The sequence below is a fragment of the Pollachius pollachius genome (genome assembly GCF_949987615.1).
Source record: "Pollachius pollachius genome assembly, chromosome: 3".
In the NCBI taxonomy this organism is placed as follows: Eukaryota; Metazoa; Chordata; class Actinopteri; order Gadiformes; family Gadidae; genus Pollachius; species Pollachius pollachius.
Window position 1 is genome coordinate 4470520 of NC_136936.1, and position 15198 is coordinate 4485717.

Below are 15198 nucleotides of genomic sequence, written 5' to 3' on the forward strand. Positions count from 1 at the left end.
ACAAAGGGAAGAGGGCAGGGGGCACGGGAAACTTATGGGGTTTTCTCTTTGATACGCTTGCACTCTCCCTCCCTTGCTCTCACTCCGCAGTAATTTAAAGCGACTCGAAATCCCTCGCTTTGTGTCAAGATAGCTTTATTTTTATTGCATACATTTTTTTGGTTTTAATATTTTTGGGGGGCCTGGCAGGGGTCCTCTTTGTCATGGCGTCCCGCCAGACCTCTAAAATTATAGGGGAAACAGTGTAATTCTAAATTTGAAAAAACAATATTACTGAAAAATAAACTAAAAAACAAATTACCAAAATACTACAGCGACCCGAAAAATTACCCAGAAATGTAGTTCATTTTCCTATTCTCGACCAACATCTTGTTTATCAGAATGCATCGTGGGATTTTTATGTTCAAGATAGTCACCTTGTCATCATTTTGTGATGAACATAGAGATTTGTAGGAATGTCAGATCCAAAACGAACGTAAATATACACTAACCTTGTCAATGTTTGCCACGTCTCGCATGAGAGACACTGTTGTTCATGAGTGTATGTGGTAATGGATGGTTTATCCTGTGTGCCTTGTTTGCCAAAAGCACCACATGTGGGCAACCTCACCCATCACCAGAGTCTAATTAGTCTGTCTCAGGTCAGATGAAGCTGTTTAACCCGCCATCAGCTAAACAAACTCAACATACCCCCCTCCAAAAATTAATTAAATACTATAAACTGAACTTAAACAGGGTTCCATAACTAACAGAAACAATCAGACTCTTAACAGTGTTACCTTTTTTTTTTTCTTTTTTTTGTTACTTTTTTACCTAAATTAAAAAAATCAACACTAACTCCCCAGTCTGACCATTCAACCCCCCTCCCCTTCCATCTCTGAGACTGGAGGCCTCGGTGGCTGAATTGGCTGGCGGAGGGGCTGGCCATTGCAGGGTTTTCTGGATGGGCTGGGAGGACGTTTGACAGCTGGGCCCTGGTGGTAGCTCCACGGAGGGCCCAGAACAGCCCTCAGTAGCGCCATCCTCCACCAGGATGACAGGGCATATTCCTCAGACCCCTTTTCAGAGCATAGGGCCTTGAGCTGCTGTGCTTGCTGGCAGAAGTGGGGCTGGGACTGGGCCTCTGTGGGATGGATCCAAGGGCTTCTAGCCACCACCAGCAACTGGCTGTTGCTGGGAGGTAGCTGGTTGACTGCTGTATTTCAGTATTTTCCCAGAGAGCCTTTCTGGGTCATAGATGCCCAACGTTGGGTGACATAACGTATTACCAAACCGAGTGTTATCAAAAGTTGTGTTTAGCAAATATGTGACTGAATTGTATCAAATAAAATTATATTATTTGGCTATTGTACCCACATTTTTCAAGTAAATTAAGAATATTTTCCAAAACTATAGCCATAAGCTCGGATCCGAAGTTTGACAAAGCTATAGCTGAACTACTGGAGGGAGACTAAACTGTGCCTTTGCTGAGGACCAACAAATGGAGGGGTGGAGTTACGTAGGGTTTACTATTTTGTTAAGGAGCTATTCGTCTGGACTCGTAGAGAAACTAATTTGAGAGTGGCAAAATGGAGGTTTCAGAAGAATATTTTAACAAATGTATTTCTCCAGCAGCTCCAACGATTTTCAAAGTTTACTTTGTGTGTGCGCCTCAGATGCCATATTTTAATTAGACCTCAAATACCATCAGCTGCCACAGCTCAGTGCTGTTCATTTGTTTAAAGTGTTCAATTGATATGCACAGGAGTAAAGGAGAGAGAAGCATTCAACCTGGGGGCTAGTATATCAGTCTCTAAAGAAATGTAAAGAAAAAGTAGGCTTGCATAATCTGGTAAAAAATAAGTGGTGACAATGTTGAAAACAAGATTTATTCTCTCTTTTCGCATAAATGTTGGTCAAACTAATCCTACAGATCTACAAAATAACTACTGTTCTAATTATATGTCTGTAATGATTTCAAACTACAATTTAAAATGAAGACATTACAGAAAGTTGGTAATGTAGTAATTCTACTCTGACTAAATCTTTTCTTTCAAAAAGATTTCCAAATAACCATGATTTTATGACATTGGTGTGCCTCGTCCCATTAAAGCTTTTTTTGTGTTTTTCTCAGGCTTCAGGATAATAATGTAACATTTTGGTCCAAATAGGGCAAGTAACAGCCCAAAACTGGAAGCTAGAATGGCAAATACCTCTACAGCATCTGCATATTTTCCAGGGGAGTTGATATAAGCTGGGATGAATGCTATCCAAACAGCACAGAAGACCAACATGCTGAAGGTGATAAACTTGGCCTCATTGAAGTTATCTGGTAGATTCCGGGCCAAGAAAGCAAGTAAGAAACTGAGAATGGCCAGTAAGCCAATATAGCCTAGTAAAACTCCAAATCCAACTGTTGACCCAATTACACACTCGACTATTATCTTGTCTTTGTAGTACTGTGTGTTTTTATGAGGAGTTGGTGAGGACGACATAAGCCAGGTTGTACATATTGCTGCTTGTATTAAAGTCAGAAATACAACAGTCCCTCTCTGTTGCATTGCCCCAAACCACTTCAGACTACCGCCACCTCCTGGTTTGGATGCCTTGAACACCGCTAGAACAACCATGGTCTTCACCAGGATACACGAGACACACAGCACAAAGCTGATCCCAAAGGCTGCTTGCCTCAACTGACAAGTTGACAGCCTTGGGTGACCAATAAAAAGCAAGGAGCACAAGAAGCACAGTTTGAGTGACAGCAGAATGAGGAAGCTAAGCTCTGAGTTGTTTGCCCTAACAACTGGCGTTGTACGATGATAAGTGAAGATTCCAAAAACAATAGTGCATAAAAGCGTTCCAGATAATGAAGCAGTGGTCAAGGAGATGCCCAGGGGTTCAATATAGGAAAGAAACTCCATGCTTTTTGGTACACAGTGATCACGTTGGCGGTTGGACCAAAACTCCTCTGGACATCTGATACATTTTGTTGAGTCTAACAAACAACATGAAGTTATTGTTTAGCCGTTGAGTTTGACAATATATGTACAATAGATGTGCATTGTAGAAATATATTTATATCAAACAAACCTTTTTTATTGCTTATTTCTCCTTCTGAACAAGCAATGCAGTCGAAGCAGCAGACAGGTTCACCCTTCTTCCTGGCCATGCGGGTACCAGGGGGACAGCTCTCACTACACACTGACTTGGGAGGCTAAAAGGGGAACAATGTCACTGCATTCAAACATTTTTCCCATTTTAATGTCATGATAAATAAACATGTCAAGGGCAATATGTTGATTGTAAGCAGACCTTCTTAGGATGGAAATTCCAAAAGATTTTGTCTTCGTCAAGATTAAGATTATCGATTTTTGAAGCCAATTCATTGACCTCACCCACATTTTTAACTTCTGTGCTTCCATCTGAGTGCCACATCCAGTTAATCACATCGTAGATTGGTAAAGCATCCCCACTCTCATCAAATGACACTTGATCACCAAAATTTGTAGTGAAATTGACCCTTTGCAATTGATATACAAGCTGGATGGCAGGAAAGAAGAGTAAAGAGTGAGAAAATTGACATTGGAGATTTATGCTCTCAAATCGACATCATAATAAACAATGATATAAATAATAACAATATAGTAGTGATAAATAATAATAATAATAATAATAATAATAATAATAATAATAATAATAATAAAAATAAACACAATAAATCACAGAAAAGAAACTGAATATAATGGAATTTTATTGAAAACATACCTGCCATGGCTCTAGTCCCTGTAAACTGGCACAACTTTGACCTTGGAAAGGCCCCCTCCCTGGAACACATTGCAGAATGTCATGTAGGGCATGTGCCAGGGCATATACTGCCTTGTACACATTGTACTCTGACCTGAGGTTAGACAGATCCAGGAATTCAGTGTCTATATTCCTTAGACTCTCATTCCCTGTACATAGTCTTTCTTGAGTCTGCCCTTCAAACTCCATGCCAGGGGTTACAAACTTGCACTGAAATACGTGCTCCCAAAACTGCTTTACCTAATGAAGGGGAAATCGTGAATAAGGGAGATTCATAAGCAAACATCAGTATCAAGTTCATGTATAGGTCACATATACATTGAAAAGTATTCCTACAAGGTATTTGCTTGCGATTCTGAATCGATGTGTTAGGTGAAACCCGCACTAAGTTGTTGTCCTGGCTGCTGAGTGTGTCATTGTCAGGGCGTATTCGCAGTAGGTATTCCCTCAGTCCAGGTATCTCTCCCCGGCGGATGGCAATTCCCAGAGTGCCTGCAAGAAAAGGCATGTAGCTGGGGGTCTGAAGAACAATTGCTGTAGTCCAGGCTTCACTGGCAATCCACTGTAGGCCTGTAACATTCTGCCTAACCACCTGTGGATCGGAATGTATAAAAAATATCAAGTGTTACCTCCAGTATTGTATCTACTCTAACATATTTATGCTTTTAAATTCAAATTTTGCGAAAAATGTCCCTACATTCCTTCTCATAACAAACTAACCTCTTCCATGAGTTTAAGCATGTCACTTTGAGGTGAGAAAACAATAACCACACGGGATGTGGATTTCTTCATTATCCCAACGATCCTCTGCAGCTCCTTTTCATCTCTTCCCCAAGGCAGAACCTCTAGATAAGCCAGACAGCCTGCCCCAGACTGGGCCAGGCCTGACTGGAAAGATCGGGCAGCATGTAGTCCGTAGTCGTCATCACTGATTAACAGGCCAAACCAAGTCCAGTTAAACCGCCTGAGAATTTGGAGAATAGCTCGTACCTGGTAGAACGAAATTAATAGCTTGTGGAACATCTGCAAAGCCATGACATGCATGCAGAATATATATGATGCTTTATGAGCACTTAAATCATTCAGGGGGTATGGAAAACACTCTACCTGAAAGGCATCACTTGGAATAGTTCTAAAGAATGATGGGAACAGCCTCCTGTTACTCAGACAGGAGCATGTTGCAAAATAACTCACCTGTCCAATGTAAAGACAGAAATATTTGTTATGATCCATCTGCCTGAATTTAAATAGAATTTATTTGGTCTTGTCTATTTGAGTCATTTTAAAAGTAAAGGCAATCATCAACCAGAAGCCTTCTCTCATTGGAAAATGGTTGACAACTTACCATTGGTACTCTGTACAAGCTTAATATGCTAGAAATAGCGATTGTACGTGTTGAGGAAGTATCTCCCACAATTCCTAGCACAGGAGGATTCCCGTTACAGTTCTCATTTAATTGAAACGGCTCTCCTCTGCCACTGGTCATAGACAGAGCTGCACGTAATGAGATCCCTAGGTTGCCACAGCTATTATGAAGATGGTATCCTAAAGATATATTAGGAAGCAGTTTGGAGTTTCTGTTAATTTCATTAACAGCAAAGGCCATAGTCTGGGCCCGTCTGAACGCTTCAGGGGCAAAGCTTAAAAAAAGAAAAATAAATAAATATATAAACAACATTGTTACACATACAATTTTTAACTGATAAAATATCTTCAACACTCCTCGATATACTCACCCATAACAGATTGGATCTTTTGGCTCTGAAGTAAAATATAATTCAGAAGATTTTGTGTAAAAGTTCATTTTAAAGATCCCTCCTAGAATAACATCCCCAAATTTGTGCATTCCATTCAGATTAAATTGTCTCTGGGATGTACAAGAGAAGGGACCTGTTGAAGACGTATGGGAAGAGAAAGAGAACAGAAACAAACCAACACATACGAGCAAGTGTGATTCTCTATGAGCTCTCATGACTGCCCTCTATTCTGAACCGACCTTTCTCAAACACAGCTTTATAAATGCCATCCCCTTTGCCAGTTTTTTATTTATTTTTTATTGTTCAGCCTATCAAAACTAGGCAGACATTAGGGGATGGAACTGAATTGCATTACGATACGAACAGCACAAATGACAGAATAATATACATTATTTACATAATAATTCTCAACATGAATAGGATATTATATGAATTAACTATAATTAGCTGCATTGTCTGTGGTGATAGAGAGCACTGAATCTAGACTTGCATTGGATGGTTCTTTTAAATTGAATGCAATTTTTCTTTTGCGATTTTTCAAACAACAATAAAGGGGACATATTATGAAAACATCACTTTTCCTGGGATTTGGGTCTCTGGTGCTCACAGACCCATACAAACTTGATATGCATTTCTGAAAGTACCCCGCCTACAGTTACCAAACGAGCCTGTTTCAGGCTCGTTTGTCAGTTTCGGCGCCCCCTCCTACGTAGGAAGGGGGCACATTTGAATATTACCTCCCAATTCCCCAGCCCCCTCCAATCCGAGAATAGCTAAGATTTTGTAGACCAGCGGACGAGCATTGGGCGGAGTTGTTCGCACATTTCAGAAGCAGGGATATTCCACATAAAAATAGATATCTAATTAGTCAGTTTGCCATGTGACTGTCTGGCAGGGATTCCGGCAGAGCTGCCGGACTGCCGCTGAAGCTCTGGCGGCAGTCCGGCAGCTCCAGCGGGGGGAGATCAGCGGCATTTCGGCAGCTCAGCTCCGGGATTACAATCCCTTTCTCCTCCATGCCGCGGTTCAATATGGACTTCAGAGAGTCAATGCCAAAGTCCCTTTTCCCTCAATTCTTCTCAACCATGGCCGAGATAACCCCCACTACGTGTCTTGTTGTTGTTGTGGAAGTACCAGAGATGTCAGATGCAGTCTTTATGATTCATAATATCATCCGAGGCGCACATAGCTTTAGGCCGTGATATTAGATATAATATTATATAAATACCTATATATTATTATTATTATTATTATATTATATTATGTTATGGCAACAATCTCTTCTCCTCCATGCTGTGCTTCACTCTTAAAACTCATTGTTCAATGGGCATCAGCTAATTTGAATTAAAGCTACATACACCAGAAACAGCGCATTCTGAAGGGACTGAAAAAGAGGGGAAGAGCGGTAGGCTAGATTTTTTTCCCTAAAAGCTATTTCCAGCAAACAGCTAAAATAACATGTTTTCTGGAACTGATATACTATGTTTAATTGTTGGGAAAACACCATAATATGTCTCCTTTAAAATAACAATTCATCAAAGTCTGTAAACTAACAATTCAATTTCCGTTTTGCCAAACGGCGACATTCATTTGAGGTAGATTTCTTCATGGTGCTCGCCACCGGATGTGTACATTTAACCAATCATATTCAGCTTTATTTGTCACAGTCACCCTGGCTACTGTACAAGTTGTAGGACATGGCGGAGGTAACAGCCTATTTACATTTCTTAACAGTGTTCTTACTGCATCATATTGGTAAACGTCAATCCTAGACCTATAATTATCGCTATCTGTTATATGTATTGATCTTTATTCTCGATAGCAGTCAGTGCTATAAGCCAATGTTTACTTGAAATGAGGAATGTGAATATCGGTTGTTTTTGATAGCATGAAGGTGTATCGATAGTTTGTTTTTGGATGTCAACTTTCTATGGAAAGGGTGATAACCTATTTTAGTTATTTAACAGGGAAACTGACACCACCAACAAATCCACTTTTTTTTTCACACTCATAATCCCCCTCATTCGCGAACAGTCATTAGCTCCACTTTTTAACGCTTGGATTAAAAAGTAATCCTCCAGTATAATTTAATCCTCTTAATACATTGAATATTTTGGTGAAAGGACAGACCACAAACTCGTCTTCACTAGACTATATAGGTTGAGTTTGTTTCATTCGTCTTTTCACTGGCACACTTAATATTGGAATATGCCGCATATTCACATTGCGGCCTATTTAAACAGTTTTTAACGGTCGTGTGGACTTAATTGTTGATAAAACGTGATGCGAGAAAAGCACTTTGTTTTCACATGTAGGTAGGCCAAGGCGAAAAGGGTGAGATTCCCTTAAGTTAGCGGGAGTTTGCAGAACATTTTTGAGATATTCTATCTTACCTTTCTGTAATGAAACATCAAGTATTATTGCATATTCTTAGAAAAAAAAGCCATTAAAACCAAATAAAATGTGTATTTATTTATTCAGAATATATGTTGGACAAACTATTTGATTTACCTTTAAAATTGTTACAACTTGATCAAGGAATATTAAGTTATCATAAAATGCAGGCAATGTTGTCTAAATTCTATACATCTCACTGACCCAATGAATTTATTAAAAACAACCAAGACAAATCAAAGCACTGTTTCTATGATCTTTGTGTGCCTCGTCCCATTAAAGCTTTTTTTGTGTTTTTCTCAGGCTTAAGGAGAATAATGTAACACTTTGGTCCAAATAGGGCCAGTAACAGCGCAAAACTAGAAGCTAGAATGGCAAATACCTCTACAGCATCTGCATATTTACCAGGGGAGTTAATATAAGCGGGAATAAAGGCAATCCAAACAGCACAGAAGACCAGCGTGCTGAAGGTGATAAACTTGGCCTCATTGAAGTTATCTGGTAGATTTCGTGCCAAGAATGCAAGCAGGAAACTGAGAATAGCCAGTAAGCCAATATAGCCCAGTAATACTCCAAATCCTACTGTGGACCCCACTACACACTCAACTACTATCCTGTCACTGTAGTACTCTGTGTTTTCATGAGGAGCTGGTGAGGAAGACACAAGCCAGGTTATACAAACTGCTGCTTGTATTAAAGTCAGAAATACAACAGTCCCTCTCTGTTGCATTACCCCAAACCACTTCAGACTACTGTCACCACCTGGTTTGGAGGCCTTGAATACTGCCAGAACTACCATGGTCTTCACCAGGATACACGAAACACATAGAACAAAGCTGATCCCAAATGCTGCATGCCTCAACTGGCAAGTCCAAAGCCTTGGTTTACCAATGAAAAACAAGGAGCACAAAAAGCATAATTTGAGTGACAGCAGAATGAGGAAGCTAAGCTCTGAATTGTTGGCCCTAACCACTGGTGTGGTCCGATGCCGGGTGAAGATTCCCAAAACAATGGTGCATAAGAGTGCTCCAAATAATGATGCTGTTGTAAAGGAGATTCCCAAGGGTTCCACATAGGAAAGAAATTCCTTGCTTTTGGGGACACATTGATCCCGCTGGAAGTTGGACCAAAAATCCTCTGGGCAGCTTGTACATTCGGTTGAATCTAACAAACAATCAGAAGTTATTCATACTTTTTGTCAGGGCTTTTTCAAAAAGATGTACAGTTTATAAATATATATATTGCAAACAAACCTGTCCCGTTGCTTATTTTTCCATCTGAACAAGGGATGCAGTCGAAGCAGCAGACAGGTTCACCCTTCTTCCTGGCCATGCGGGTGCCTGGGGTACAACTTTCACTACACACTGACCTGGGAGGCTAAGGGGGAACAAGTTGATTACATTAAAACCTAATTCCTATTATGATGTGTGAAACATATTACTGGCAATTAATAGTTTGAAAGCAGACCTTTTTTGATTCAAAATTCCAAAAGATTTTGTCTTCATCAAGGTTAAGATCAATGACTTTTGCAGCCATTTCTTTAACGTCTCCCACATTGGTAACCTCTGTGCTTCCGTCTGGGAGCCACCTCCAGTTCATCACATCATAGATTGGTAAAACATCCCCATTCTCATCAAATGATACTTGATCACCAAAATCTGTAGTGAAATTGACTCTTTGCAAATAATATACAAGCTGAATGGCAGGAAAGAAGTGTAAAGAGAGAAAACATCAATATTGCACTGTTGAGCTCAGAAATCAACATTTTAATAAATCACAGGAAAAAAAATAATGTAATGGAATTTAATAGAAAACAGACCTGCCATGGCTCTAGTCCCTGCAAACGGGCACAGCTTTGCCCTTTGAAAGGCCCACTCCCTGGAACACACTGCAGATTTCCATGTAGTGCATGTGCCAGCGCATATACAGCTTTGTACACATTATACTCTGGCCTGAGGTTAGACAGATCCAAGAATTCAGTCTCTATATTCCTTAGAACCTCATTCCCTGTACAAAGTCGTTCTTGAGTCTGACCTTCCACCTCCATTCCAGCAGATCCAAATTTACACCGAAATATGTGCTCCCAAAACTGCTTCACCTAATGATGGGGGATTCATAAATAAGGGGGACTAATGAGCAAACATAAGCAGCCATGAGATCACATTTATATTGATTACTTCTACAAGGCAGATAAATGACTCAGGGCCCTATTTTAACGGTCTGAAACGCAAGTGAGAAGCGCCAAGCGCAAGTAGCTTTGTTGGCGGTTCTATGGCGATGTCGCTAGTTTACCGGCGCAAAAATTACTCTTGCGCCCGGCGCAAATCTAAAAAGGGTTGATCTGAAGTAGCCTAATTACCCGTAGGTGTGGTTTGGGTGTAACGTGCAATAAACCAATGAGAGTGCCAGCTCCCATCCCCTTTAAGAGCCATGAGCGCATTTGAATCTGACGAGTTGATATTTTGACAGCGCCTCTGCAGTCTCCGATGAGACTGATGCACATGGATTTCAAACTTCAAATGGCTCAGTTTATGGCCAAATAATATGACCTAATTCACACATGGAATAAGGTTTTCTTCCACAACTTCGGAAATACTGAGTCCTCAAATAAATTTCGGCAAAGAAAACTTAACACACATATGATATGCGGTAACTGTGGTTCTATTTAATGGTATACGCAATACATTATAAACATTGTTTCTTATCAGTATTGTATGCATTATCGTCATCGACTTGTGTTCCTAATATGCATGTGTCCCCCCGTTAATATACATTGCCGTGGATTGTTTTATGCGTTTCGTGTTTAGTTTGCGTGTGTTTAAACAGATGGACGCCCACACGCGCGCCCGCATTCATTAATAATTTTACACATGCACACACGCGCGCCCACATTTATTCATTCTTTTTAACCCTTACTCGCGGTAAAACAATGTTTTCTCACGATCAAATACTCATCAATCCTAAAAGTTATGGGCATGTACACGATGTCTGTGTCAAGAAAATATGTGTTTGCTGTACGGTGTTTGCAGATGCATTGATTTAAAAGTACAACTTATTACCGCTGTTTCAGCTGTCCTTTCCCAAATAATTTACCAAGAATGTGTGGCTAGGTAGATGAGAGAAGCAAAGTGTATGCGCGAGGTGCACAAGCAACATTATGCATGCGCCCTTAAAATAGCATCTGAACAACGCGCCACTGACTTTAAACCAGGTATTTCCTGGTTTGTGGCGCAAGTGATTTCTGAAACTGCAAAATAGCAACAGGGAACGTTTGCGCCAGAACACCCCTCCTCCTTTCGCCGAACCGTCCCTCGGGGCGCAAGATCATTCCCTAATTTACCGACGCGTGGCGCAGGAGGGAAAAGAACGCTCTGCACCAGTTGCAAGCTAGCAACGACACATGCGCCAGTGAGAAAGTAAATTGCGCCGGATGCAAGATAGGGCCCTCAGTCTGTTAGGTGAAACCCGCACTAAGGTGTTGTCCTGGCTGCTGAGTGTGTCAGTGTCGGGGCGTATGGTCAATAGGAATTCCCTGAGTCCTGGTATCGCCCCTCGGCGGATGGCAATACCCAGAGTGCCTGCAAGAAAATGCATGTAGCGTGGAATATGGAGCACTTTAGCTGTACTCCAGGCTTCACTGGCAATCCATTGTAGGCCGGTCACATTTTGTTTTACTACCTGTTGATTAGATTGTACAAAGTATATACAATAACAAAATATATATATACATTTTTTGCATCTACAGAAACATTAAAGTTTTTCCCTGCTTTTATTCTAGCATTGAAAAATCAGCACTAGATTCCTATAACTATCTATAACTAAATCACTAACCTCTTCCATGAGATCAAGCATGTTGCTTGGATGTGCAAAAACAATAACCACACGGGATGTGGATTTCTTCATTCTGCCGACAATCCTCTGTATTTCAGCAACATTGTGTCCCCAGGGCAGTACCTCTAAATAAGCCAGACAGCCTCCACCAGACTTGGCCAGGCCTGACTGGAATGAATGGGCCGTGTGGCGACCGTAGTCGTCATCACTGATCACAAGACCAACCCAGGTCCAGCCAAACCTCCTCAGAATCTGGAGCATAGCTCGCACCTGGTTCAACAATTTTTTGAGAAATATTTTTTGGAATATTTAGGGGAAACATATATTTCAGTAACATTACATGTAGACAAATAATGTTCATGTGGTAATCAAACTACCTGAAATGCGTCACTTGGAATAGTTCTAAAGAATGATGGGAACTGCCTCCTGTCACTCAGACAGGAACATGTGGCAAAATAACTGACCTTTGAAAGCAAAGACAGCATTTATTGTCATGGCCCATATTTGTAATTTCTAAAATATTTTTAACCCTTCATGTTGAATATTTCAGATTCATAATTGAACAGGTAATGACAATCATCAACAAGAAGCTTTTTCTAAAATTTGACTTACCATTGGTAGACTGTACAGGCTTAGGATACTAGAAATGGCAATAGTACGCGTTGAGGAAGAATCTCCCACAATACCCAAAACAGGAGGATACCCGTAACAGCTCTCATTTAATTGAAACGGCTGTCCTCTGCCACTGGTCATAGACAGAGCTGCACGGAATGAGATCCCTAGTTTGACACAGCTATCATATAGACTGTATCCCAACAATATATTAGGAAGCAGTTTGGAGTTTCTGTTAATTTCATCAACAGCAAAGGCCATGGTCTGGGCCTGTCTGAAACCTCGAATATCAAAGCTGAAAAATAATAATAAAACAAAATCAGTGTATTAGCAAAAGTATTACATGTCGTTGGATAGTAAATACCCTTGATCAACACCATCCTAGACAGACTCACCCATGGCATATGGGATCATTCGGCTCTGAAGTAAAATACAGTTCAGAAGATGCAGTGTAATAGTTTATAGCAAAGATCCCTCCTAGAATAACATCCCCAAATTTATGCATTCCATCCAGATTCAATTTTCTCTGGGATGTACAATTGAAGGGTCCTGTTAAAGACATATGGGAAGAGAAAGAGAACACAAACAAACATACACATATGAACAAATGTGATTCATTATGAGCTCTCATGACTGCCCTCCAATCTGAACCCACCTTTCTCAAACAAATGATTTTCTAGAACACAACTTTATGTCTTTTAAAAGTCAAATGCCCTCCCCTTATTTTATTTTTTATTTTTACTGAGCCTATCACGACAAGGCAGACATTTTGGGGTGGGAATTATACTGCATCACAATACTATGACTAAATAATATACATAATTATTATAACAATTCTAAACATCCAAAATAGTTTCCATCCATATAGTTTTATTTCATGTTGTTTTTCTGCACTAAAACAGGCAATTTTTTTTGTGTATTTTTAAAGAGTCTCTCTATATATAGAGCTACTCAGTTACCTTCCACAGTGTAGGTAATGAATAATTTATATCTTGTCACATCTAGATATCAACAGGCCACCCAGTGTAAATAGATCTGCCAAAATCACACATTTTAAAAGCATTCTTCTGAACACCCATGACAAATGTATTGGACACAGGAAGTAGATTATCTTTCATTGTTATTTTGTTTGGTTGGGGAGGGGATTCCAGACACATAAAATGTACTGAAGCAGTAAATTACGTCGCCCTTAAGAGTCAGCATCTATGGGAGAGTCTGTATAAACAGTTACATAAGTCTATATAGGAGCTGCCTCATCTCTATCACAGAGGCTTTTGTTGATAAGGATGAGGAATTCTTGAATTGTTTTATTTGGGCCACATACCTTTTTTGGATATTGTATAAATTGACCCGGCTGTCTACCTAGGTGGCTTTACACCTTTGCTTTTTTTCTGTCACCAAGCCACAGGTAGATGTTGTCGAAAAACAGTTTTTTTGCAGAGTTGGAAGGTTTGTTGCATGTGTAACGGGTATCGAAAATGGCTTGTGTCATAAAATAGTTCCCCCCACCCATTTTGTGGTTTTAGTGGTTAATTGCAATAGTGGTTAATATTAACCGCTATTGTATTTATTTTCATGCCTTTAGATGGCACTGTGCACTGTTGCCGTAGTGGGTTGCCATGGAGACGTAGCTCAAGTTAATAACCCGTTGATTGCTTGAGCAAGATTGACAACTGTTGTTCTCCACTTCGTATTACCCACAAGTATGTCTTATTATATTCCATTGACCTGTGGTTAATCTATCATGCAGTCCTATGGGCGGTGCGTTTGTTCATGTTGTGTTTGGGGAGCTGTGTTGTGTTTGAAAGTGTGAAGTGTTTTGAATGTAGTTGCTAGCGGTTGTCGCTGGTGAGCTGGCAGAAGCCGTTGGTGTCGTTGGTTGGTGTGCGGTTGGGTGAAAGCGGTTGAGATGTGATATTTATACTGCCATTTATTTGTATATATGCTGCTATTTATTTATGATATGGACAATTATTGATGTATTGGTTTTTTATTGTTTTTATTATTATATTATATTTATATATGTTATATTCTAAAGTATTTGACTCAGAAATGAGTTAATAAACTGCTGATTGCTTGAGCAAGATTGAAAACTGTTGTTCTCCACTTTGTATTACCCACAGCGCAAACCAGTCTGTGGGCCTTGTACCTGCCCAGATTCCCCTAGATCTGGCACCGGTAACACATGCATAGCAGGTGTTGAATACTTACATGTCATATCTAGAGACATACAGACATTGTTTTTGTTTTTGTCTCCCCCTATATGTTGGAGTGTGATAATTCTGGACTTTGTCTATGTTTGTAGCCATGTGTTGGTCATGTGCCCGGAGTAACACCCATGTCCTTATTTGAGCAACTTTGAGCCTTTGTTTGTTTCCCTCCATTTTCTCTGTTCACCTGTCTCTCATTGGGTATTGATTGGTGGAGTATTTAAACACTGCCCTTTCTTTTCACTTTGTCAGATCGTCACGGTATGTACTGTTTGCTACCTGACTGCCACGTGAGTGAGACTAGCGTGAAGCTCTTTAAAGAGAAGTTATAGTTTACTCTTCTTCCCGGTTTTGAACCCTGCCTGTTTTGGACGAAGTCTTCTGCCTATCGGTTTTGGATCTCTTGCCCGTACCAGTCCGTCTGTATCTGTGCCTGCCTGCCAGTTTACGAACCCTGCCTGTACCTGGAATCTGATTTGCCTGCTGGACTGTTTGGGAATAAATCCTTTTTGATCTGTAATTGATTCCCGCTCTGAGTCGTGACAGAATAATAGACATAAGTACATTACAATTCTCAACATCATAAGGACATTATATGAATTAACTTTAAT

The 15198-nt window shown here is 40.2% G+C and overlaps 1 protein-coding gene across 1 annotated transcript; it reads right to left on the bottom strand.

The window, feature by feature from the left end:
• Positions 1-854: 854 nt before the first annotated feature.
• On the bottom strand, positions 855-12638 carry LOC307073171 (extracellular calcium-sensing receptor-like; the record flags this gene model as incomplete). The annotated part of the gene is made up of 9 exons (XM_079732874.1): positions 855-1195; positions 2078-2974; positions 3070-3193; positions 3292-3519; positions 3745-4023; positions 4169-4375; positions 4504-4773; positions 4891-4977; positions 12378-12638. The coding sequence occupies 9 exons, from the start codon at positions 12636-12638 to the stop codon at positions 855-857; spliced, it is 2694 nt and encodes an 897-aa protein (XP_079589000.1).
• Positions 12639-15198: the final 2560 nt, after the last annotated feature.